This window comes from Melampsora larici-populina (genome assembly GCF_000204055.1).
Source record: "Melampsora larici-populina 98AG31 unplaced genomic scaffold MELLAscaffold_5, whole genome shotgun sequence".
Lineage (NCBI taxonomy): Eukaryota > Fungi > Basidiomycota > Pucciniomycetes > Pucciniales > Melampsoraceae > Melampsora > Melampsora laricis-populina.
In genome coordinates this window covers 1,170,745-1,197,080 of record NW_006768769.1, presented here as the reverse complement: position 1 = coordinate 1,197,080, position 26,336 = coordinate 1,170,745, and the positions used below count along the sequence as shown (strand labels likewise).

The following is a 26,336-nucleotide window of genomic DNA, read 5'->3' as shown; positions in this document are numbered from 1 at the left end:
GTGACATTGAGTTTATTCTGATAAACTCAAGTCACATCATGATTCATCAGTAACGAGTTACTTGAAAGACAAGTTTAGGAAATAAGAACTCACCACATGTCCCGTTTTGACCTTCTTGAATGATGCCAGTATATTAGATTGATTGGGTAGATTAGCATCACGGACACCATGTTTTGATTCAAGGTGGTTCTTCATCAAAGTCGTACTGCTTTTCTTATCGCGAGCCAACTGTTTCCCGCATTCAGCTCCATCCCCCATGATGAATCTGCACTGATTATAATCTTTAAACTTTTTAAAATACTTCCATACGTAGCTGGACGGTTGATTCGGAAAAGATGAGGAAACAATAGTTATATCTGAATTTTTGGCTTGAGAATCGGTAGTTGAATCAGCTGGGGTCCGAGAAACCCCAATCGAAGCTTTGGACATGTTGATTGAGTTCAATTTGAGGATGACTTGATGTTTCTAAATTGAAATCGATGGATTGAAGATGGTGTTAGAAGGAGGGTGCATGAATAGAACACTGATTATCGGTTGGAAATGGTGGGGATGAGGGCAAGTCTCGATTTTTTAATTGATTTTTTTTTTTTTGTATTTTTTTTTTTTTTTTGTGACTTACCGCCGGATATCCGGCGGATAGCCGGTCCGGGTGTCGGATCCTGGATTTCCAGAAAAAAAAACCGGCCGGATGTTCTCCGGCGTCTCCGGTTATCAAAAATAACCGGCGGTCCGGGTGTCGGATGGACCAGAATTCGCCGGATAGTCGCCGGATCTCAGGTTGACTAAAACCAACTTTAGCTACAGTTGCTATCACGTAGTCCCAACCACAGCTTGATCCGGTTTGGCCCCGGCCCCGGCCCCGGTCCGAAATGTTGATGAGTTGGGACCAGCAATATGTGGTGCTTTTTTTTTCTACTGTACAGCCAAATTTCCCCTCAACCCAACGCATGATCAAGGCATCCGAGACCTTCCCCACCTCTATTTTCATCACTTAACCGTTCAAAAACCACGCTGAATAATCAAACTCCATGCCAAAGAAGAGCAATGCTTCACGTGCTCAAAGCAAACGATGGAAACTTCACAGGATCTCTCAAAGCACGGCAAAACTTACAGGAATTCCTCCGACAATCTCCGAAACTCAATCAGGAAACCCTTCATCACCTCGATCACCTTGTAAAAACCTCATCGAAATTGATCTCTTATCCGACTCAGAGCGAAGTTCTTCCCCTCTTGTCAACTCATCTCAGACACTTAAAAATGATCAATTAAAATTACCAGTCGAATTAGAATCTAACTCTAGAGCTCAGATGTCTTTACATAATCCACAACTGCCTCCTTCTCCTTCTGATCATCCTTCTAAGACTTATTGGCTTCCAATCAATATTGACTATGAACATGAAGAAGACGAGTTAGATCCTCTAGAAATGCACCTTTATACTCACAGCGACATAGCAGACTCTTCTGATGAAGAAGAAGTCGATCAAGACTTTATCAAAGATCTCTTCTATCCCGTCTTTACTCATAGAGCTCCACCAGAAGCTGTTGTCGGAAAGCGAAAATCTAAAAGCGGATCAATCATGAAAGGTTACAAGAAGCCTCGATTTCAACCTGGAAGCCTCAAAGGTAAACCTTTCATCGAGTCAAGACAAACTAAATTTAGCCGTAAAAAAAAAGGGAGGCAGCACTTGGAAAGAACAACTTCGTCATGTTCAACTGGATGAATCAAGCAAAAGCTCCTCCTTCAGCCTCTTTGACTCATTCTGAATCTGATAACATCATTGAACCTGACCCCCAATCCGATTTGACCGAGCAAGAGAGTCTTACCAATGGCGAAGACCAAGATCTGTCTGATCAAATCATCACTTTCGATCCCGATGCAGCTGCAGCACAGGACTTATGGATTGATGAGTGTGTTAATCAATATCGCGAATCACGGACTGTTACCATCTCACACGCTGAAAAAGTCAAGACCACCGCTCAGAATCATTTCAACGAGTTAGACAGTGCCATCAACCACATTTCAACGAAGTATCAGCAAGATTCGAAATCAGCTCAGATGATTGGTGACCTTCGAGAATACAACCGTAGACGACTCGAGCTTACGTTAAATGGTGTAACTTCTCCGGCTGTCACTGCTTCCTCATCTGTTCGCCGCGACAATTCAAAGATTGCCACCACTGGTATTAGTCGAGCAAAGACCATTCGTGAACAAGCGGTCCACTTACTTAAATTCAAGGAGTTAAAACCCAGCCAGCGAGGTTTTCATTTGAATCGTCCCTCATTACTTAAGGACCAGCGAGTTTTGGATGCCCTTAAATCCTGGGCAGTTGCTAAGAAGCCTGGCGAGGTAAGTCTGATAATTTTTATTTGATTCATCATGAATATCACAACATTGAAACTTATGTCTTGTTTACCTTTGTTCGAATCAGCTCTCACCACCTCAACTATGTGACTATGCCAATAGTGTGGTTCTACCAGAACTCGGCTTTGATAAGGACATATCAACCGTTACTGCTTATCAATGGCTTCGTCAAATGGGTTTCAGAGCTCGCGAGTACAGCAAGGGTTTGTACCATGATGGTCATGAACGCCCCGACGTAGTTCAATACCGTCAGAAGTATCTTGAACAGTTTGCTGAGCTTCGCGCGCGGTCAAGAGAATTCGTTGGAGATCAGCTTGAACAGTCCATTCGCATCGATCCGGAGAAGCTGAACGGTCAAAAAGAAACTGTGTTTCTCTTCCACGACGAGTCCACCATACACGCAAACAAACGTCCCAGGTTGGCCTGGATTTCCGAAAATACCACTGAATTACAAAAGAAAAGCCAAGGACGTCTTATTCACGACTCGGACTTCATAGTTGAAGCAAGCAGTACTGGCCGGTTAGTCATCACACCCGAAGACGAACAAGCAGCTGGGTCTCTTCCTCGACCGAACTTTAGCAATGCTTCCGTGGTCACTTATCCTGGATCAAATGGAAATAAGTGGTGGGACTGTGCTCAACTCATCGAACAAGTCAAAACACGAGCTCTTCCAATTTTCGATTACCTGTTCCCTGACAAGCAGGGAGTTTTTATATTCGATTGTTCATCTGCACATGCGTCTTATGGTCCTTCAGCTCTTTGGGTCTCTCATATGAACTTCGGTCCTGGTGGAAAGCAAGCTTCATTACGCAATACAATCATTCCATCCGATGATCCCAGAATTCCAGCCGAGCTTCAAGGCCAACCACAGTCCATGGTTTATGCTCAAGATCATCCAACACTTGCTGGAAAAAATAAAGGTGTGCAATGTGTACTTGAGGAGCGAGGCCTGTGGAAATGGTATCTACTGAGATCGAAAGAAATTAATCAGAAGCCTGTTTTTCAATGTTCAACCTGTCGGATGTCAGCAATCAAACGTGATCAAATTCTTTGTGAAGATCGATTACGCCGCGAGGAGGAAGCCAAAGAGGCGTACGAAAATGGTGGACAGATAATTCCTCAAGATCTTGATCAGGATGATCCAGCGTGTTGTGCTTCCATGATCCTCAGCCTGCAGTCTGACTTCACAAATGAAAAGCCCTTGCTTCAGACCGTCATAGAAGACGCTGGTCATTTATGCCTTTTTCTTCCAAAATTCCACTGTGAGCTTAATCCGATTGAGATCTATTGGTCGTACATAAAACATAGTAAGTTATCATATTTATTTCCCTCTCTCTCTGAGTTTTCATTTGCTGACTATCTTTTGTTATCAGATTATCGAAAGAGTAGCTATCTTTGTAAGTCTTTCAAAGACTCAAAGGCACTCTTTGAAAAGGTCCGACAGTCTTGTCCAGTCACGCCAATTCGAAAATATTTTAGAAAGATCGATCGTCAAATGGACGTGTATCGGTAAGTTTTTGTTTCATTTGTTCAATCCTTTGTTTACATCAATACTTACGCTTCGTTTGTATCATAGCCAAGGCTTCACAGGCACTCAAGCCAACCAGTTGGCCAACGACAAACGATATTCATCTCATTGATGTGTACCTCGAAGGGCTGCAATGACTTTAGAGTTCATGTGTCAGCCCAATCATCAAAACACACAGAACTTATGATTCCTTTTCTTTTTGTCATTATCTCTGATTGCGTTATGTAGTACGAAATGAACCAAATTGATATCATGCTGAACTAAATACATGTTTTCTTTTTTCTGGTTTATCTGTGATGTGTTGTGTTCTGATTAATATCATACACGAAGAAATATACATGTTTTCTTTTCATACAACTTTCCTTTCTGATTGTTTTGTTTGATTTATGTTTGATGCATTGTGAACTGATTGATAAAAATATACACGATTCTTGACCAACAGGGCTCAGCTTGAGCGCTCAAGATGAGCCAAATTGGGGCCCCCTAGACCCATAACTATGCCCTAAACCCATATTATAAACCCATATGTATGCCCTAAACCCATGCCTTAAACCCATAAGTACACTATAAACCCATATGTCCGAAATCCATGGGAAAAAAAATATTTTTTTAAAAAAAAAAAACCGCTGGCCACATTGACTCAAAAAGTCATTCACGGCACAAGCCACCTTCTACACCACGGGTCAACTTCTTGACAGGCTCGATATCGGAGGCCAGATGATTAGCCTCCGCTGACAGCCAGCCAACAGAGCTCACAGTGCCCGTTGAATGCGACCTTGACATCGAGGTCACAGCAAGATACACAATTTAACTCGTAATTCAACTATTTCCATCCAATATCCATGTTCAGCGGGGTGGCTGGGTACAATGGCTTATACAGTTACACTCAGCCTTTGACTTGGTTGCTGAGAGTATGAAGGTTCAGGAGCTTATACGGTACCAGCTTCAAATCGTCGTAAGGATCTAATGTGGGAAGCAATCTTCACCACTTTCTCTTATTTCTTTTTTTATTGCAGTCTTTATTTTTTTATTTTTTCTTGAAGCCTTTGCATCTTAGTTTATCGGTTGCTTCTCTATGCAGATCCGAGTTTTAAGACTTTCATTGCAAAGGCAATTCTCAACGTGAATGATCATCATTAAATTGAATCAATGTAGCGTCAGACAGGATTGAACAAAAACAACAAAGATGACTCGATCTAGAAGAAGCAAATCATTACAATCAAGATGAATGAGATGTGGAGAATCAAATTAAGCAATATCAAATAAAAAAGAAAAGCAAAGAATTGCTGAATCGAATCGGATCAATCAAGTAGGACAATCGAAAATTGAAGCAACCAATAATCTAAATCTAGAAACAAGAGTAAACTCAACAAAGTCCCATGCCGCGTCTTGCACGCTTCGAGCGCAGCAAGGGACTTACGACAACGAGGCACGCTTTTGCCTGTGAGGTTTTTTGATTTTGGCTGGTGAAATCTTCACTCCTTATAAAACTTTTTTGCCCATTTGTGAAAAATCTTGGCCAAAGAAACTTTTTGTTCGCCTTCCTGAGGCGGTTCGATCTATCCAATAAAAATCCGAGGAACTCGAGGCATTCTCCCTCCATATGCTCTGAAAGTTTCATGATTTTGTCGAAATGAAACTTTTGTTACCTGTAACTTTTACACATGATTGCTGCGAGGTATTTAGTATTTACACACTTGGCTTTATCCCAACCTGTAATCTATGGTCATACGGTCATAACTTAACTGATCGACTTGATCACTTGTGCTGAGCAAATTGTGCATGCAACCCAACCAGCTTGAAACATTCCATTTGCCTCAAATACTCTCATCTCTTGTGATTGTATTCACGGGCAGGCAGTATTTTTTCCTCATAACGTTTGCAACTCAAGCTGTAACATCTCATGTCCAGTCGGTGTGTATTTAAACGCGATGAACAAGGAAATACGCGGTGGTTCCTTCCTACTACATTGTAATATGACGTATTGGTTGGGTCTATCAATACTCGTATATTGATAGACTCACTTGTTCCGTGTACACTCTATATTATTTTCCTTCTACTGCCTTACCAAACTCACAGATCCAACTCGTTATTTAAATTTTATGATCATACTGCTATAATAGTTTGTAACAAGTAAATAAGAGGTAGGGAGGGGGATACGACTCACGAGAGGGTGTTATTATAATTTTGTGGTACATAGTACTATGAGAACTTGGGACATAAGAAATACATGTTTAATGAAAGGTTTTGTACCCGCAGTCATGCTACAGTTGCTACAGTTACAAAGGAAAATCATGAAACTTTCAGAGCATATGGAGGGAGAATGCCTCGAGTTCCTCGGATTTTTATTGGATAGATCGAACCGCCTCAGGAAGGCGAACAAAAAGTTTCTTTGGCCAAGATTTTTCACAAATGGGCAAAAAAGTTTTATAAGGAGTGAAGATTTCACCAGCCAAAATCAAAAAACCTCACAGGCAAAAGCGTGCCTCGTTGTCGTAAGTCCCTCGCTGCGCTCAAAGCGTGCGAGACGCGGCGTGGTACTTTGTTGAGTTTAAAACAAGAGTAAATCAAATCATTCAAAATAGATGTAAATATATTCAAATCAAGTTAATCAAACTGCATAAATCCGAGTTGAAGAAATCAAACAAGAAAAGGAGAGGTAGAAAGGAACTCACAAGATCGAATCGAGATTCAGAATCGAATCGAACCAAACAATCTAAAACAACAAGAGTCATCGTAAGAACACAAAAAATGATTTCAATTAGTTCTAAATAGTCAGATCGAATCAATGATAGGAAATAATTCAAACATCAGAAACAGAAAAAGAAAAGAAAAAACTTACAAGTTGAAATTGAATTGGATCAATTGATCAAAATAAGAAGAAATGACGCAATTGATCTAAAACAAAAGAAAAAATTGAAAATAAAATCATTTTGAATTGGTGTGGGGTTTTTTGCTCATGAGCTGATCGGCTGTGAGCTGGGGTTAAGCTAGTAGGTATTGCTCAGCTCTGAGCAAGACATTTCCTTTGTTTGTGTTTCACAGAGAATTGTGTTACAAACAACTCATATTTGTGACATAAACTACACAATAGATGTGACCTCAACGTCGAGGTCGCATCCAACGGGCACTGTGGCTCTGGCGGCTGTGTGATCCTCCCTCACAACTGCAGGAGCTGGTCATCAAAGCCCCGCCACGACCGGGGCCAATAGCGAACCTTGGCAAGACAACTTGAACAAAACGGTGCCACCGAACATTTCTCATCAAGGTAGAGAGATATAGAAGAAAAATATGGGAAGCGGAATTTTAAGGCTCAACATAGTAAACAATCCTTTTCTTGTCTCTCTTTCGTTATCTTTGTTTTCTTTGTCTTATCACCAAAAGCAAGTTCTAGAAACGGCGAAGCAAATGAATTTCAAACACCTCTTCTTAGCCAGAAGTACAGAAGACCAGTATCTATACATCCAAGGGGTCGAAGCAATCACCTGATCAATTGGTGTCACCCCGGGCAAACAGGTGACGCTACATATGTAGCGTCGCACTGACGCCACGGGGCCGGGCTTCGAGCGTCACCTGTCTTTCTGCGGCGTCACCTGGATTCTTGTAGCGTCAGCTACCCACGCCATCCTCCCAATGAATCACTGGTCATCGATCCTCGCTCAGGGTCTAGTTCCTTTTCAATCGGAAAATCCCAAGTACAGCACCCCTGAACGTCACCATCGAGCTCAATTGGTCCAACATCAATCTTCTGACGTGTATCTACCTCTACGCTGCTCAGCACCTTTGTCAAGGATGATCTTCCGAAGAAAGGGCGAAGGATCAACCAATGATCTTAAATATATTTCGAATACGTTTCAAATCATCTTCATTCTTGATCGCAAAGGAATTTATATACGGTCCCTCTTCTATAACATCCCACAATCTTTCATTGACTCTATCGATTTCATCTTTGAAAATACCTGTAGTCGCATCTTTGACAACATGGATCCTCCCGTTGATACCCCCGCTAGTCAACAATTGATGCTTCCTCCCGTCGGTCCTGCCGCCAATGAACAATTGACGATTCCTCCCGGCGAACCTCCCACCAATCAACCGTTGATAATTCCTCCCGCGAATCCTATAGATCTCCAATTGATATCTAGACAACTGGCAGCTCAGAATGAACTAATTCAAAAGATGCAGAATGACGCTTCCGCCCGCGACGAAGAATACAACCTCCTCAGCAAAAAGTTTGACAAGATCTCGGTCAAGAAGTCATCTACAAAGTCAACAAAAGCTAAGCCCAGGGCCTCTACTAGCGCTATCCCAACTGCGACACAAACCTCTGAGAAGAAGTCTAGAAGACATTCATCTGTAACAACAAAGATCAAGCCCGCAAGCTCTGGTGCTCGAAAATCAAAGGTCTCTCCTACTAAGACCCCCAAAAGACCTTTGACTTCTGCCAAATCGACCCCGAAATCAACATCGAAAACCTCCAGACGTGCCTCTGCACCACCTCCAAAGTCATCCCCAGTAAAACAAGATCCCAATCAATTAGATACACTTGAGGTTCCTGAAGGGTTTCAAAAAACCAAGGTGAGTTTCTATCTATCTCTCTTCCTACAATCAAAGTCATACTGAACTTTATTTGTTAGGATTGTTTTTATGCTTTTATTCGAATCTTATGGAACATGATGGAAAAAGGCTCGATTCCCGTGGTACCTGACCCAGAACGTTTGGCCAAATTCAACGCTCAATTCACCGAGGCTGCTCAGATCACAGAGGTCGCTGACAGCTCTACAGAACAGGACCTTATCCCTCACAACGAGATCGTGACACTTGCTGACGCTCGATCTGGACGCATCAAGATCGGCCGTGGAATTGTGCACGTTCAGGACTTTTTTCTTCGTTACTCTCTAGCTATGCTGGCCAAGCTTGGAATCCGCCGCTGGTGTCCTGACCTCACAGATGCACCCGATTCCCTCTGGAACGAGGCATGTCGTATTAGTGCTATCCGGATCTTTCGAATGTGGGTCACTGGGAAAGCGTTTCCAAACGCTAGCGGCCAGTACCTCAACAATATCCTTTTACTTGAGCGAACCTACAACCATTATGTTCATTACTGGATCGCTTCGAAATTCAAGAGGGAGACAAAAGAAAACGGTAGTATTCAAAAAGAAGAGGAAAGAAAAGCGGTTCAACAGGCTCGTCAACACGTGAGAACGTTTTTCCCCTCTTTTATTCAACATTGGCTTACTATTGCTTCATACCTGCAGCTTCGTGATGCTCGGTTTGCTCATGCAGTCGCACACAAGTTTCCTAAGTGCTATCAGGAGATGTTGGCTATGGTCGAGGCTCATAGCGACGATGAATATCGCCCCAAGCGTGGTGCTTACGTAGTCAAGACCCCAGGATACCGATCCGAAGCTGCTGGTATTTTCATCCGACGTGTTGATGAGCGTATGGCTAGGGATGACGAGCTCAAAGGCAAACGAGTGCAAAGACGCAAGCGATTCCGACCAAAAAACCCAACTCAATCGATGTTTACAAAACCTCCAAAGGGCCTACCGCTGGACTTTTACCACCCCGATTGGTACAACAACATCTTGTCAATCTCACAGCGAAAGGATATGGCGGATGTCTTCAAAGTTATGTTTCTCCCAGATCCTTCTCTGTCTCTTCTTGGTAACACACATCCCGATGAGAAACTTGGCGACAAAAAATTCACCGAAAAACATTGGGCTAGGGCAACCAAACATTATAATCTCAAACATGAGGAGGATCCTGGCTCAGAGGATGAAGAATCATCTGATGACGACGATGAAACTTACGCTGGAACTAGCGAAGATCTTGACGACACCAATGGAGAAGATGATGATGAAGAGGAGGAAGACGATTATGAAGAGGAAGAGGAGGAGGATGAAGATGATGATGATGATGATGAAGAAGAGGAAGAGCCTCTTGTGGTCGGAAAAGGAAAAAAAAGGGCTGAAACAAAAGAAAGTGCAGCGAAAGGGAGAGGTGAATACTATGTTGAAGATGAGGACATGGAGGCAGATGAAGACGATGCTCGGGCAAAAAGGTGGGATGCTTGGAAAAATGCTTGAGTGAGGATGATGATTTCTTGGCTTCTGTCTTAACTGATTTGTTTCTTGTCTGTCCCTACCGTGTCTGATTCTTATTTTTTTCTGTCTGTCTTTACCGTCGTTTTTTTGTTACATTCTCTCAATCCTCTCTGTTTCTATGTGTCGATGTGTCTCGAATTTTATTTTCCATTCTGTCTTTACCGAGGTGTCTGTTTAATGATTGTTGTTTCATTTTCCTCTGTGTTTCTCTTCTCAAAAAAAAACAAAAAAATTCTCTTTCGTATGTATATAGTTGCAATGTGAATAGTTTCGAAAAAACTTGAGCGAGCTAAATGGTGAGAGACATGAAGTATGAGTTTTACAAAAAAAAAAGTGAACCCTTCCTGCGAGAACAAATTTGGACATTGATGGATTGGAATTGAAACAAAACATCCCTTCGAAACCATCCACCAATTCGGAAGTTCTTCCCACGACCATTGGTGGTACGTAAAGGGTCTCCTGAGTCCTTTAATATATATAAACATGTTGATTGCCCCTCAGCTTGCCAACTATCACCCAAAAGAACAAATCATCCAAGATAAAAATTTGACTCGTATAAACTTTACGGACTTCATCAGTTACACCTTACCTTCATGTCTTTTTCCGGTAACATACATGATTCGCTCGATTGGTCCACTTTACCAGAACACATCTTGGAAAACATCTTTTCAAAGCTACCACGTTTCCCGGAAGGCACTCAAAACGTTCATCTTACACCAGTGTGCAAGAGCTGGCACGAAGCTGGTAAAAAGATGTGAGTGAGATTTTCACACATTCATCAGAGCTCTACCAGACTAACAAGTGTGAATCCAGGTTCTGGAGCGACATCAGAGTTAGTGGAATGGTGGCGTTGGTTAAACTTCACATAATGGCCGTAGAGTTTCCCGAGCGTGCGGTCAAGACCAAGACCCTGTGGATACATGATACCAACTTTATGAAAGACTTTGGCCGTACCAAATGGGCCGCTCTCTCAGACGAAGAGAAAGGTTGGGCAAAAGATTATGTCTGGCCAAGCTTTTGGGCCTACCCATGGCTTCCCAAGGCGTCTGTTTATCTCATCTCATAGTCAGACTTGTATTTCTTTTCCGTCTCTTTCACATTTGTTGTTTCCAGTTATATCTCTCTATCTCTCTCTTGTCAATCTTTGGAAATAAATTTCTTGTTAAATCATTACCACCAACTATGTTACAGTACAAATCTTTTCAATTAAAGACACTCCCATCTTACAAAACGAGGCTTAACACAAATAATTTGGAAACATACATAGCTTCAAATCATGGAGGGGTCAGTATTGATATCCATCGCATCTCCATTACCTACTGTGGAAGAATAAACCACATCCATATCCCTAACCACAGGTTTGTCCTCTGCTGCCTCTGCTCCTCCGCCAATTCCTAAAATCAAGATACTCGAACTGTTAAGACCCATCGACCAAGCAGGGAGATTGCGATGGGGCATTGGTGAAACTATGTATTTGGTAGATATGATTTTTTTCTTGAACGTCTGTATGACGCGAGTTATGCCTAACTGGCCAAACACTGACCCCAGCATTTCCTCTTTGACCTCTGAGAGTGTTTCTACCAATGCGACCATATCGGAAGGGTCATCCAATTTCAAGATATGAAGCAGCTTTGCCCAACCCACCTTACCGTCCACCTCTAGTTTGACAATGTTATTTGGGCTCTTTTTGCTATATCGAATCCCAGTTTTACCTTCAAGACCCATAATTTCCCGCACAAAAGGTCCTAAAACCTGGGCATCAACTGGGTACGGTGGTTTTCGGTAATCCGTCCAAGATTCATCTTCATTTTGATAGTAGTTTAAAAGGAGATTGTAAGTCATGTTGTCCACTTCGAAAGCCAGCCCCACGTTTTGTGTTTGCTTTTTCAAGTGGATGTGATCTTCTGGGGGAGCTCGGCCTAGCAATCGCTGAAGGTGACAAAAGCGTCGCATTATTGTTTGCGCCATTTCCTCTAGAGGAGCAAAAAACACGTTAATTATGAAATTTGAAATGATAAATCAATCCAGCTTGGTGACTCACCAACTTTCCCGTTCGTGTTAAGCTTCTGTAAAAACCCGCATAGTCGTTCTCCTGCAAATTCAGCCACACCTAACATTGGACCCCACCAATCCATCTGAGCTGCCATATGAATAGCATAGTGATGGTTCGATCTGATGTTGAGTCCCGGCTGCATCTCCTCCGACGTGACCGTATACTTGAAGTAAGCTTTCTTGTACCGATCCGAGTCGCCACTGCTAACCGCTCTCGAACCCACAATACACAGGGGCCAAAATAGATACTCACATACATGTGAGCGTTGTAGACTTTTTGGAATTCTCCAAAAAAGATTCATTTTCTTTCAGATTGATTCAATTCACAATCTTGTTTGTGTTCAGGTGATCATCCTGTGGTTCTCATATTTTATTTGACATTTATTGAGAAGGCTCATTTCCATCTTGGATGAGCAAGAACTGATTCCCGATGAGTACTCAGGATCAGCTCATGAGGCACTGAATACTCAGCAATTTGTTCAAAATGAAGATGAGCACATGAACTATACCTTCCTGAGGCTTCATTTTTCAGTGAAGAAGCCTGCCCAGGGGCGTCCCATTTGAGCTGCTCAGCAAATACTCAGTAGCATCCCCTGACTGGATCACTGATGGGCCGGACTTTTCTCAGACTTCCTTGCTAAGGAATGAAGCCTGATAAAAGTGTCATCCCATCTGCTCATTGCTCAGCTAATCCTCAGTGATGTCCCCGGATAAAGTTTTTCACACTGAGGGGCTGAGATCAACTGAGCAGCCCCTCAGCCAATACTCAGTGACATCCTTTGGATCCTTCTGATCCAGCCAGGAATGCCCTTGAGGACTAGCTGAGCAGGCCCTCATCCAATGAGCAGTGAAATCCTCCGGATCCTCCTGATCTCAGGGATGCCCCTGAGGAATAACTGAGCAGCTCAGTTGAACGAGCAGACGGGCCTCAGGCTTCATTCCGGAGCCATGAAGCTTGAGGCAAGCTTGGCTCTCTGTGATCCATCTGGGGGATACTTCAGAGACTTAGCTAAGGGAATACTTAGTTCAGCTCAGCCCCTAAGCTATACATTGGTGGCATCCCTTGGAGCTTACTGAACCAGGGAATGCCGCTCAGGATCAGCTGAGCAGATGGATCAGCCCTTCCTCAGACTTCTTTGCTCAGGAATAAATGCTGAGGAAGGCTTAGTTTGTCTGCTCAGTTCCTGATGATCACGTAATCAGCTGAAAAACAGAAAGAAAAGGGAAACAAATGGGAAACAAATGGGAAACAAATGGGAAACAAATGGGAAACAAATGGGAACAAAACAGGAAAATTTCAATGCTCACATAGTTGTGAGCATCAATTTTTGCCCCTGTGATATGTGTACACTCTACAAGAGCACACAAGTTTTGTAATAATCTTGAAAGATGTCGATTTGATTTGCCTTCAATGAAAGCATCATATTTGCTGACAAAGATATCGACCGCCGCTAATGGTAGATGAATAGCAAATGAAGCGTGCCATTCACTGGCCTTCAACTTCCCATTGGCGGCAGTTCCGACGCCTTTTGGAACTCGAGTTACACCTACGGGGACCAGCACTTCATGTAGATTCCTGAGGATGGCGACAATCAGATCCCTTGAAAGCCATCCTGTACCTTCTTCAATCTTGTCTAGGTCGACCTCCGCTTGATCCAACACAGCTTGTGCCAACTCCTTCTTGACCTCAAAAGCCCATCAAACGCGAAAATGGTGTGCCAGGACGCCCTCGAACCAATTATGCATAATCCCAAGTCCTACATTTTTAACTGGGTCCCAATACGGCAGCCTGTTAATTTTGGACCATCGCACACCAGTCGCTTTGACTCGAGTCTTACGTTCTTCAATCGAATCGCACGTTTTCCAGACGTGTGCTGCATCCAGGACGTTTCTTCTAGTTCGCTTTTGTCCGATCGTCATCTGTTGGATTTTCTTATGGGGGCAAAGAAACCAAGAGCAGAAGAATGTACCTGAATGTGATGTAAACCCAGCCACCTTATGGTTTGCAACCATATCTCCAACAAGTATTGTGAGCCGGACAATCACTTTGCGTCCTTCGGGATGGCGATTCGTTCGGATTTTGACAGTGCGATTGAGTGCCAACAATTGATCAATGTGAGGTGATAAGATGTGACTGGTTGTAGTCATGTCCGGTTGGTTTGGAGCCGGGACCACTCCAGCAAGAAACGTATTACGGATCAGATGACGGGCTTGAGGTGGTAGGTTCAAACAGTGAAGAGCAAGGATACCCAGGGATGTTTGGCGACCCGATATCTTGTTACCCAGAGGATTGAACCAATTGACAAACAGAGAGAAAGCTAAGTGTAATGTGGAGCCTGTCGCTGACAATTCTTTGTTGAGACCAGGATAGAGCGCTTTCCAAGCTGATGACTGGAGGTAATCAGTAACCTCAGGTGAATCCTTGTTGCATTCATCCGCCCAACTATCAATGGTGTCTTCAATGTCGGGTAGCGATAAGAACCAAGTAAGCCAATTGTGAAAGTCTTGCAGCATGAAAGCTGAGACCGGTTTACTTGACTTGATGTTTTGATTGACACGAGGGGGTTTTTGATTCTTGGGGATGATTGACGGAATTTCCGGTATTTTGTGTGATAGCAGGAGTTCGGCTCCACACGGATCCGACGACGTAACTTCTCGATAACCACATTCGTTTGGGGCCGTTTTGATTGAGTATAATGAAAAGCACTTGAGGCAACAAACGTAGCGCTCGACTATCGGTTCAAGATTCAACCTTTTGGTTGTAGTTCGCACGTCATTTGGTATAGAACCAACCCAGCGATGGACAAGCTGAACCCGAGACGCCAAGTCCATAATCCTCACGACGTAGTCTCTAGCAAGAGAACATTTGACGCGTGTCATACCGCACACCAGGTATAGCCAAGCAACAAAGTATGTCACAAGGTCTAGATTCAAAAGTTATCAAAGGTCAGCTTTACGATAGGAATGAGTTGAAAAAATGGCTTCGACACGCACAAACCAGGTCTTCGAAACTTCCATCTGACGATTTGACCAAATCCGATGATTCAGATGATGAGCTTGTGGGTTCTGGCGTGTTTGGTCCCTTCATTTTGCTGAATTTCTCGGCCAACTGTGCCATAAAGTCGTCTTCGTTTGCTTCAGAATATCGAGTGAGGTGTTTGCTTCGAGTCGAAGGATGGACCATTTGACCGCGAACTTCGGTTCCATGCTCGTCGGTAAAGGTTTGCTTGCTACAGTGGGAGCAGGTACAATGAATTATTGAATCTTGCATGTTGTATAGAACACAGTAACAAAAAAGGGAGAGAGATATCGTTGTGAGAGGGGTGATGATATATGATGATTGTGTAGCTGACGCTACAAGAATCCAGGTGACGCCGCAGAAAGACAGGTGACACTGTCATCTGTAACAGGTGACGCTCGAAGCCCGGCCCCGTGGCGTCAGCGCGACGCTACATATGTAGCGTCACCTGTTTGCCCGGGGTGTGTATCCGGTAGACTCATGGCAAGTGCATGTCATGCAAGGCCATCGATCGCATGATGTGTTCAAATCCTCGACACGTACCTTTTTTGTCAGTCTCGATGTGGAGTCCTGCTTTTGAAGGGCCCCAATCCTCAACTCAAATCAATTGATTTGTTTGAATCAGTCAAGGTCTCAGGGCCTGTCAATCTGCCACGGAACCAAACGGTTCTGATATCATTACGATATTGGACCGAGATAAAAGTGATATCAAAAATTTGTATATTGAATCGAGATCGAATCGATATCAAATTGACATCGGGCCAGATGACATCGAATTGATATCAGCGCTGAGTCCTGACCCGTGGTGTATTACCCCCAAAATGACTTTTCTACCCCTACTGAACCCTCGGGGCAAGTGAGATAGCTCGGGTCGGTAAATTTCGACTTTTGCGGGCGCGCGCGTGGAGGACCCAGGAATGCGCCTACAGAGGTATCTGATGAAACCTGTTTTTCAGTTTTTGGGCTCTACACAACACACCACTCCTTGTCTCAAGGTCCAGAGCACTTCAAAAGATGCGCATGGACTAGGGCTATCAAATGAGCCTACCCCCAGTCTCTCAACTCCCCTCACTTTCGCGCAAAATCGATTGGCGCAATTTTTTTTCGTGCCTCCAAGGCCTGATTCCGACGTTCGATTTTAAGGCTCTTTTTGACCGTTACATCCCATTATCTCAGGAAGTATTGGTGCTATGAGGTTGAAAGCTAGCTTAAACGAAAGCCTTTAATGTCACGCACATTTTGCACTACTGTAGGTGCTGTGAATGTGTCGTTTAGTGCCCTAAAAACCCGCCAACAAAACGTCGGAATTTACATCAGATACCTCTGTAGGCGCATTCCTGGGTCCTGCGCGTGGTTGGGACTACATGATAGCAACTGTACAACTCCAACAAAGGGCTTGGCAGATCCACCACAAATCCAGACTACATATGTGTACATATGTATCCAGTGACAAGGTTTTTGAGTTGACTTCAAATTATGTCAGATCACAGAAGATTGCATGTCTTTAGGAAGAGTTAGTGGAACACACAACAACAATTTTTAGAACAAAGCAAAACAAATGGTGGAGTTGCAGGTCTTGTGGGTGGTTGTCCATTTTGATTCTATTGTAAACCCTCTCTTTTGATTAATTAGGGAGTGGTGGTCCAGTATGAAACTATGTGAAGATACTCTCAAATATGAATTTCCAAAGATTCACTTTGCCCAATCCTATTGAGCAAAAAAATAGCAAAGCAATATTGATTTTTCAAGCAATACAGCTCACTTCTCAGGCAAGAATTTCCATCTTCTCGTGAGGGAGAGGGACTTACTTAAGTTTGGGCTCTCTAGGGTTTTAGTTGAAGGCTGTGTTCAATTAAGTTCAGGAGTCAAAACCTCTAATTTGGGTATATGTAGCAGCGTAGGATATATTTACGTCATCCAACTCCATCGGATCGGTGATGACGAATAACCATCAGAATCTTGGTATGTCGTCATCGGAATTTAGGTAAATAAACCTCACCACTTCATCAGAATTGCTAACTCGGTCCTGTTCTTCTCTCCTCACCGCTCACAAATCAACATTGTCTATCAGACCCTAGCACTTCGCTGTCCACAACTTCAGGAATTTCGCCACTATATTCTGCTTCTGCCTCCATCGACAAGCTCTCCGAATCCATCACTTTTGGGACTACAATGGGTGGAACTACTGAGGCTGCCAACTCCCAAGACACACGGGACTACATCAGTGAGTAAACGCCCGATCTGATGGATCGTTTGAATCGGTTACATAAGCAAGCATTCAACTGATCCTTTCCTCACTACTGCAGTCACCTTTAAGGCTGAGACTACCACCGGTAAGTAATTATCATCTGTATTGAACTAGACCTCATATAATGTTCTGGATATTAATTTTCCAATATCAGAGGAACTCGACAAGTACGAGAAAGATATATTAAGCAAAGGTATATATCACCTATCTGAGTTGTGATTTCGATTTTACCTTATCGTCTGACGTTTGAATGGGTTTTCTTAGGCGGAAAAATTCGACACAAGTATGATTCCACGATCATGAAAGGTTTCGCGGTCTCTGTTCCAGCCAACAGCCTTCAAGCTCTCTCAGACAACCCTGGTATCCAGAACGTTGGTGAGTAAATAATCTTGGTCAAATCCTTGCTAAGTTTTGCTCGCATATTGACCAATCTATGTTCTGTTTTTGCAGAACCGGATCAGGTAGTGACCACCCAGTAGACTCTTGTCACACTCTTGATGTATTAGCGGTTGTAATTTTAGCCTTGGTCATGTCTTGCTATCATCAATTTCTCCATCTTGCAGAATATGTTGCGTATCGTGTAATACTTCGTAGTCGATTAGTTTTGGCTGAAAGTTGTGACAGCTATACTCATCTATATAAGTGATCATAGTTCACCATGACAGAATCCGAATGTATGAGCGTTCCAGAGCTCGTCATCAGCCAGATATTTTTCGCAGTGCGGTAAGCGTTTTCGTCGGGCGGCCTAATCACGCCTGCAATGGCCACAATGATTTGTCCGACCTCCCTTGCGACTCGAATCGGCGATGGTTGTGGAACTATTGAGTGTTTCCCACTGATTCCAATGTTAATGTCTGTCTTGTTTGTTTTGCAGGGACCTCCTGCAAAACACTCACATCTGCTGTACTCAGGTATTTCGTATCGATGAGGCTGATGATCGTCCGTCCTTCTCGCATAACGCACTTGACATGTTCCACCATGTGGCTACCTTTCTGCAGTTTAAGTCCATCATACACGCGAAGATCAGGATGTTTTCACCACTGGTTTTCATTGGGCTCGCATTGATCACCATGCTATCATCCTACGCAACAGCGATGCTCTTCTATTGTGAAATAGGATTTCCAGCTTGAGTCCGACTCCTACCATCTTCGCCTATGATGGTCAAATATAGTCGATGCTATTGACGTGTCTTTCATGGCATTGCTCGAGCCTCCCTTCTCGTCGTGCAACACATACACCGCCCGTCACTGCCTATTTGCTTCAACCGAACTTCGAAGTCCATGACCAGGGCTCTCATTCGGTCCGAGGAAAAAGCAGGATGGTCTCCACGATGCTCGCCCCTCTGTGGCAAACTTCTTCCTTAACTGGAACATCTGAGGTCCGGATCTGAGGCCACTCTGGCTTTATATTTACATCAATCAAGACAGGTTATACGATCCGATGGTCTGCGAGCCGGAACTACCACGATGCATCTGCCATGCGGTATGATTGCTTAGCTTGGACTTCCACGAGACGTATGATTGGCGAACCGCAGAATGATCTGAGGTCATGACTCAATATCCGCCATCGAAATTCTCCAGATCAGTTTGCTCACGAAAAATTCCTCGCAGTTCTCAAGCTTTTTAAGAAGACGCAGCCGATCATACTTGAACCAGAAACATCCCATTACTTTTATACTTCTAGGAAATCGTTCAAATCTGCCGGTATCATTGATCGTATCGTATCAATGTACGTAAAAATACATCAAATCCGCTGCACCTTGAACCCAGAATACTCCACCCATGATACAAAGCACCAGTTCAGGCGCTTGCTGTCCGAGTGTTTCAAAACTCATATGATCAAATAAATATCAAGGAGTGGCTGATACTCAGTCACCTCACTCATTGGCTTCCACGTCCTTCACAGTGTATCTCTTAGTAGTGAAGAATCTTTCGAGGCATAATTCGTCGCACATCTTTCATAAATCATAGAAAATGGTACTTTTACATGGTTTCATTACGTTTGCGTACATCACAATCTTATCCTTCTCAGTACTGGGTATGAACAACTTGAAAAAGACCGGACTCGGAAATCTAATTCAAGATCTAAAGTTCAAGCCCGTCATCTTCATTGATTCTAAAAAAGTCCTTTCACCTATGAAACGTTTTTGGGGTAAGGATAAAACCCGTGAAGGCTCCCGAGAATTTTTATTTGATCAATACTCTTCATTTTACGAGACTTCTCAATTTTTCAAAAAACATCAATCTCAAAAAGAAAGTGGACTCAAAGCATTGGCTATCCGTGTCTCGATTTTGTTAAATAAACCCGAACTCCATTCGGGGTCTCTAAAGAGCTTATTACAGGATAAACAAGAATTAGCAAATGCATGTGAAATTTTGGCTAGCCAAGCTTTGAAAACACCAGAAAAGTTAAACTCATTCGAAAGAATTTGGGTGGTTGGAATTTTAGCTGGACTTACAAAAGGTAAACAAGATTTCAAAATTCCAAAAGATCTAAGTAATCAGGTTTATTTAGAGATACAAGCTGCTTTACGTAAGTAGGATATAAGTTTATGTGACTATGAAAATCGTAACTCGAGTGAATCTTTCTTTTTGATTCTCTAGATTATGAAGCTCAGATAACAAAAACTTTCAAAGATTGGATACCTAATAAAAAGATTGGTTCTCAAAGTGAGTAGTTATATTTTCAATCCTTCAAAGATCATCAAAACCTGACTTCATGTGCTTAACCTGAAGTCTCTGGATCTAGACTTGAGGAATTATTGAACCGGGCTGATATCATTGGCGAGCATGAAAGTCAACGTCCACCTAAATCAAATAACCAACCTATAGACAATCTTGTCTCTCATTTTCTCATGGAAGTGGAACTACCAAAGGAAGAAAATATGATTTCAAATATCATAGGTCAATTGCGTCAGATTTTCAAAACTATGGAGTACAACAGTAGGGAAGGTCGTTATACCAGGGACATATTTGAACATCTGTCATTTTATTCTACTCAATTCAAGCATTTGCTACGCTCTGCTTTAGAAGATGGACCATTCTGGAGAGATTTACATATATCTTTGGTAAAGAATGATGTCATAGAACTTTCCAATAAGTTACAACCAATCTTACAAAGTTTTCATGTTGGGATAGGGCACAGCCTCTACGAAATCTTGAAAACACCAAATCCAAATCCAAAGTATTTTGAAGATGCCATCTTGAACTTATTGGGAAAACTGAAAGAGATCTCAATTGAATCAAGTGAAAACCTGATAGATGCTTACAACCTTCTTATAGCTCATAGTTTCCTCAGTTCATCTGCTGAAGAGACTATTATCACTAGAATCCAAGTAGATCCCATCGCTCATTCTGGTATCTCAAAAGCCTTGGCAGCTGTGTATCCTGATTTTGTCATAGAAGAAGTGAATGTGGTGGACTATCGGTACGTCATGTGGAAAAAGGGTTAGTTAATTCTTTCTCATCAAGTTTTAGTGAAAATGATTGATTTACTAACAAGACTTGAATTCTAGAGCCTCAATTTTTAGTAGGTGCAAAATTTGAAAAATTTCAATCTGATCTTAAGCCACTGAAGAAAAAATTATCTAGCCTTAGAACTCCTCTCCTTCCACCTATAAATTTTTTATATAAATCTCAAAAAGAAAACCGTATGGATCGTTTTTATATAAGAGTTCAAGATATTTTAAAAAATCATGAAACTCTTCCAGATCAATCATTTGGAATAGGTCTTGAATTCTTATTGATCATCATTCAATTATATCCAGAACATGAAAATTATTTAATAAAATATTTAAATAAAGATGTCATACTAAAAAAAGAAAGCCTTTTAGAAGCTATAGATCAATTAACTTACAAACACAAATTTTCATGGCGTGGAGAAGAAGACAAATTATCTAATGAACTCAAAACATTTGCAAGTAAACTCAAATCAGTCAGTTTACATTCTCTCATTTTCCCTAAAGTTTTATCCAAGTCAAATATTTAATATTGATGAAAAAAATCTGACCATCCAGAAAATACAAAATCAATTACCACAAGCAGAAGCCAAGAATTTAGTGTCTATGAAGGCAAGACAAGAAGCAGAAAGTTTAAGTCTTGTCCCATTGAAAAAAGAATTCAAGATTATCATTGGAAAAGAAGAATTTGATTTTAATCCTCAAAACTGGGATTCTTTTCAAGCACCTAGATCTACTCAAAATTAAAATCTTTCAAGGTTTTCAGTAATTTATAAAACAGATCTTCTGTTGAAAACCTATTTTGAATTTGCAATGTCATGTGTGCTCCCAGAATGATGATTTACACTGCCATGCATTTCAAAATATTGTTGTATCCATCCAGCAAGATCAGAGGAGGCAATTTGGTCCAAAGCAGATTTCATGACTAGTGCTATGATGGTTATGTGTGTGTAACTCTAATACTTGTTCTTTATAGTGGGGCATGTTAAATTGGTAGTCTTCAGGAGCCTGAGGATGTACATAGTGACCCTTGCACTTCCTCAGCAAGTTACAGTTTTTTAGGAGTCAATTTTGCTCGTAAAAAATTAGAAAAACCCACCCACCTCCCCAGTTGAGAAATAAAAAACCTTCTCAGGTCTGTTCTTGCCCCCCAGGCGGTAAGTTCTTGAAATGGGTCCAACTTTCTCATTTCAAGGACCCCACCTCCTTTCAATTTGGCATCATCCCCACACCACATATCTAAATGATATTGAGTCTGAGTCTTCAGGTGAGACTAGGTACTCTAGGTGAACAGGACGGACATACTTGAGGAGTTTTGGAAACCTCAACACAAGGGGAAACTCATATGATGAGGATCTGAGTTCAATCAACCTCACCTCACCTGACTTGCTTAGTCCTTTCAAGTGAGGAATGCATCAAAAATACTTTTTAAAAAAAATTGCACACATACATCCCCCAAAGTATATAAGAAGTAAAACCTCTTATATATTGTGGTTTGAGTTAATACATAAAATCCATTAAGTCCTAAATCATACTCCAGAAAAAGCTACAAATTCTCTAATAACATTTCACAAAAACAAACAAACAAAATCTTTCAAACCCCACCAACACCTTAAAAAACCCAAACTAGTACCAAAAAAAAAAAAAAAACTTCCAAATTCTTTTCCTCAAATTATAAATATTATGTATATAAAAGAAAATTCTTTCTCTCTTCAAGCAAAAAAGAAACATATCAAACAAACTGATTTTTCAGAAAAGAAAAAAAAAACCAAACAGATCAATATCATCATTAAAAGAAAAACAAATCACAGACAACTTTTATCAAACTAATTTTTCTCTTCTCCTTTCTCTTTAACATCTTCATAAAAAAAGAGATAAATAAACAAAATTAAAAAGATCCTCAAAACTATCAATAATCAAATCAAACCAAACCAAACCAAGCCTTTTATAAAGTAAACAAAAAAACGAACCAAACCGAATTTCTTACTTACAAAAAAAGACAAAAAAAACAGATAAAAACAATCAAACCAAAACCGTTTATTCCATGATCCGTTTTCTCAAAGTAGCCATCAATGAGCTTTTAACCGCTTTTTCAGAAAGAGGTTCCACATTCAATCCATTTACTGAACTTGAACTCATCCGATCCACATGGCTCACATCATCTGTTGATGATTTCTGATGATCAGTAGAAACAGACGTATCTAATGCGATCTTAGTCTGAGCCAACTGTAAGATATCCTCCTACAGAAACCACACAAACCTAGTGTCAAAAAAAGTCTTCTGATCAAGAAAAAAAATCGTTTCAAATCAAATGACTTACTTCAATAGTGTGCTTCGTCACAAACTTGATCACATGTACATCTCTTTTCTGTCCAAGTCGATATGCACGATCTTCTGCTTGTCGATCATTATGTGGATTAAAGTCTTGATCAAAGATCACTACAGTATCAGCAGCCATCAAATTCAATCCTAATCCACCCGCTTTGGTAGATAACACTTTAAACCAAAAAAAAAACCAAACACATCCAATCCCAAAAACTTGGTTCAATCTTCTTGAATTGTCTCTATAGAAAAGATAAAACTCACAGAAAACTGTAATCGATTCATCATTAGTAAACTCGTCTACCAATGGTTGTCGATCTCCAACACTAGTAGAACCTGTTAAAATCAAAAATTTCACTCCAATACACTCCATCACTTTTTCCAAGATCGCCAACATCTGTGTAAATTGTGAAAAGATTAAGATCCTAGATCCTTTGGATTTCAATCTGATCACTAATTCTTTTAATTTTTCAATCTTTCCTGCATTCATCCATTCTTCATTCTTTAAGGCAAACTTGTTTAAATGCTAATGATGATTATAAGGAACAAAAAGAGTCGGATTTCAAAAATCATATGTCAATCTTCGGTTCATAGAAAGAAAGAAGTGATTAGGAAAGAGAAAACCAGTACCTTGTATTGTGTTGAAAACAAATGTAATTCGAAATCCGTCATGACCTCCATATCTTCAAAGATCAATTCCACATTCCTATCATGAAATTCCAATTCCTTCAAACAAGCTTTAGCCATCAAACGGATCGTTTGATCATTGTAAAGTCTTCTAAATAACATTGGATGATTAGAAGCTTTCCTAAGCTCCATCAAGATATTAGTAGATAATGGTCCATTACTTCCAGTTTTCTTCTTCTCATTCTTCTTCTTCTTCTTCTTTCCTTCTTCTTCTTCATCCAAATCATCTAAATCATCTACTACAATCTCATTGCTGATCAAACTTTTTTTACTTCTACTTAGTGCTTCATCATAAAGTGCTTTTTGATTTCCAACCAATTCACAATACATCACCTCCTCAATCTTCTTAGGTAATTCACTCAATACCTGCGCTTTCTTTCTTCGTAACACAAAGGGTGACATCATCTTCTTGGCTCGCGTCACTCTTGTTTGTGCCAATAAGTTCGCTTGCGCCTCGACTGGTACTTTGAAAATCATCCGAAGGTCTTCCTTTGCATTCTCAAAGATAGTAGGTAAGATGAAGCTTAATAGAGACTGTACGCATCATGGATCCGAAAGCCATCAGTAAACATCATCACATCTTTGAAAGGTTCGAGACGAATAGAATGGTTTGATACAGAAAAGAAAATGAAGACTTACTACGAGTTCTTGTAAGTTATTCTGAAGTGGTGTTCCTGTCAACAACAATCGCCATTGAACACGCATCCTCATCAGATCCTTGTACTTCTTACTCTCGCTGTTCTTCAATTGATGACCCTCATCGTAAACACAGGCATCGAATCTCATCCGATCCAAAAACTTTCGATCATCAGGTGCACCGCTAGCAACATTGTAAGTAGTTAAGATCACATCAAGCTCTTCTAGACCTTTTAACTCGTATCGTAGATCCGCACGTTCAACTTGATTCCCATAATACGTTCGAACCAAGAGATTAGAGCTGAACGTCTTAAATTCTCGAGTCCAATTGTCCAACGTAGAAGCCGGTACGATCACTAGATGAGGGCCCGGACGACCTGAAAGTTTAAGATGAGACAGAAAAGTGACCACCTGAGCCGTCTTTCCCAAACCCATCTAAGAAGAGAGAAAGATGAAACCACCAGATCAGATCAGTTCAAAACATTGAAAGTGCAAGATGTTACAAAATATCGTACCTCATCAGCAAGGATACAAGAAATCCGTTTTGAATATAATAGATTCAACCAGTTCAAGCCTAAAAGTTGATACGCTTTTAACTTGATGCCCGAAGGAATAGATTTTGGCTGGTTGTAGAGGTAGCCTTTCATGGCTGGATGACTCGAGTTTGATTTGACATTGATCAAATCCACGGCACCATCGGCATCCGGAGTCGAACTTTCATCCATTCCAGCCCAAACACTCATAATCTTAGATAGCTCAGCACCGTGCGCTTCACATTTGGTCAACACACGGTCCACTTCGATGTACCCCTGTTGAACGAAAAAGAAATTACAATTCAGTTAAATTGCAGAGGAGATAGCTTGATTGAAATCTCACCTTCATGACCTCTTGGTACTGTGTGAAGACTGCTGAGCTGACACCTTTCCGTTTTCGAAGCTTTTTCTTCATGTCCTCCGGATCTTCAAATGGTCTTAAGCTGGCGATAATCTTGGCTTGTTCGATAGTACAAGCTAAGAAAACATGCCGAAGGATACTTGAGAAACAATGCAACCCAAAACGAAAGCAAATGAGGACTAACCAGTAACAGCTGGTAGATCAGCTATATCACAAGTATTGAAAAACTCTAGGGCTTCTACATCACTGATACTCGGTCCTTCATCTTCCTTTCGACTTGCTCTTCGAGAATCCCAATCTGAATCATCCCCATCACTCACAACAGCAGCTTGTTTACGTTTCCTTGATTCCGGTTTAGGTAATTTAGCTGACACGATCTCCACTTCGTCATCGTCATCATCATCGTCTTGAATGACCGCTTTCCTACGTGGTTTGGATGATTCACCAGTTGAAGATCCAACCACCTCGATCTCATCTGAATCTTCTACTTCATCTTCTGATTCTACAATCTGAATTCTTCGCTGGACTTTCTTCTTCACCATCGTAGGACCTTTCTCAGGACTACTACTCGGGATGGTGACCACACGTGAAGGAATTGGACGCGAATGAGTAAACAGTTCCGGTAGATCGTCATCATCTGTCGTAGGAAAGATGGCCGATGGAGCTACTGTTCCTTGAGATTCTTGAGCAACATATTCTTCATCTTCACTCCCATCAGCATCTAAATCCGTCAGCGAATCCGATGAAGTTGATTTAGTTTCAATGGTTTGAATCTCGACTTCATCTTCATGATGTACTTCCACTTTAGAACGCTTTCTGGCTGGATTCGAATTCTTTCGATGATTAGGATTATAAGATGGTGGAATGTAAGCTGGTGGAACTAGAATCGAACTAGAAGAACTATAGAATTTAGAAGGTTTCAATCCATCTCCAAGTGGATTGGTCATCTTTCTTGCTGATGATGGTTTCAATTTTCGAGTTTGAGGTGGTAATAGAGACCCGGATTTAGAGTTGATCATATTAGATA

General features: G+C 41.5%; 5 protein-coding genes across 5 annotated transcripts; 3 read left to right on the top strand and 2 right to left on the bottom strand.

The window, feature by feature from the left end:
* Positions 1–7,871: 7,871 nt before the first annotated feature.
* Positions 7,872–11,060, top strand: MELLADRAFT_93513 (uncharacterized protein; the record flags this gene model as incomplete). The annotated part of the gene is made up of 7 exons (XM_007406158.1): positions 7,872–8,465; positions 8,525–8,937; positions 9,016–9,085; positions 9,146–9,951; positions 10,346–10,437; positions 10,640–10,748; positions 10,808–11,060. The coding sequence occupies 7 exons, from the start codon at positions 7,872–7,874 to the stop codon at positions 11,058–11,060; spliced, it is 2,337 nt and encodes a 778-aa protein (XP_007406220.1).
* Positions 11,061–11,263: 203 nt separating this feature from the next.
* On the bottom strand, positions 11,264–12,189 carry MELLADRAFT_93512 (uncharacterized protein; the record flags this gene model as incomplete). Its single annotated transcript, XM_007405923.1, has 2 exons — positions 11,264–11,967; positions 12,036–12,189. The coding sequence occupies 2 exons, from the start codon at positions 12,187–12,189 to the stop codon at positions 11,264–11,266; spliced, it is 858 nt and encodes a 285-aa protein (XP_007405985.1).
* Positions 12,190–17,001: 4,812 nt separating this feature from the next.
* Positions 17,002–18,015, top strand: MELLADRAFT_70982 (putative protease inhibitor; the record flags this gene model as incomplete). The annotated part of the gene is made up of 6 exons (XM_007406159.1): positions 17,002–17,027; positions 17,137–17,289; positions 17,372–17,398; positions 17,468–17,506; positions 17,578–17,688; positions 17,764–18,015. Coding segments are annotated over 6 exons (385 nt in total), but the record flags the coding sequence as incomplete, so codon positions are not given.
* Positions 18,016–19,286: 1,271 nt separating this feature from the next.
* Positions 19,287–21,517, top strand: MELLADRAFT_103137 (uncharacterized protein; the record flags this gene model as incomplete). The annotated part of the gene is made up of 5 exons (XM_007406160.1): positions 19,287–19,845; positions 19,917–19,982; positions 20,049–20,739; positions 20,904–21,246; positions 21,329–21,517. 5 exons carry the CDS (start codon positions 19,287–19,289, stop codon positions 21,515–21,517), a joined length of 1,848 nt encoding a protein of 615 aa, XP_007406222.1.
* A 937-nt stretch (positions 21,518–22,454) lies between these two features.
* Positions 22,455–25,429, bottom strand: MELLADRAFT_47048 (uncharacterized protein; the record flags this gene model as incomplete). The annotated part of the gene is made up of 7 exons (XM_007405922.1): positions 22,455–23,011; positions 23,091–23,266; positions 23,357–23,618; positions 23,723–24,313; positions 24,419–24,850; positions 24,931–25,224; positions 25,292–25,429. The coding sequence occupies 7 exons, from the start codon at positions 25,361–25,363 to the stop codon at positions 22,808–22,810; spliced, it is 2,031 nt and encodes a 676-aa protein (XP_007405984.1).
* Positions 25,430–26,336: the final 907 nt, after the last annotated feature.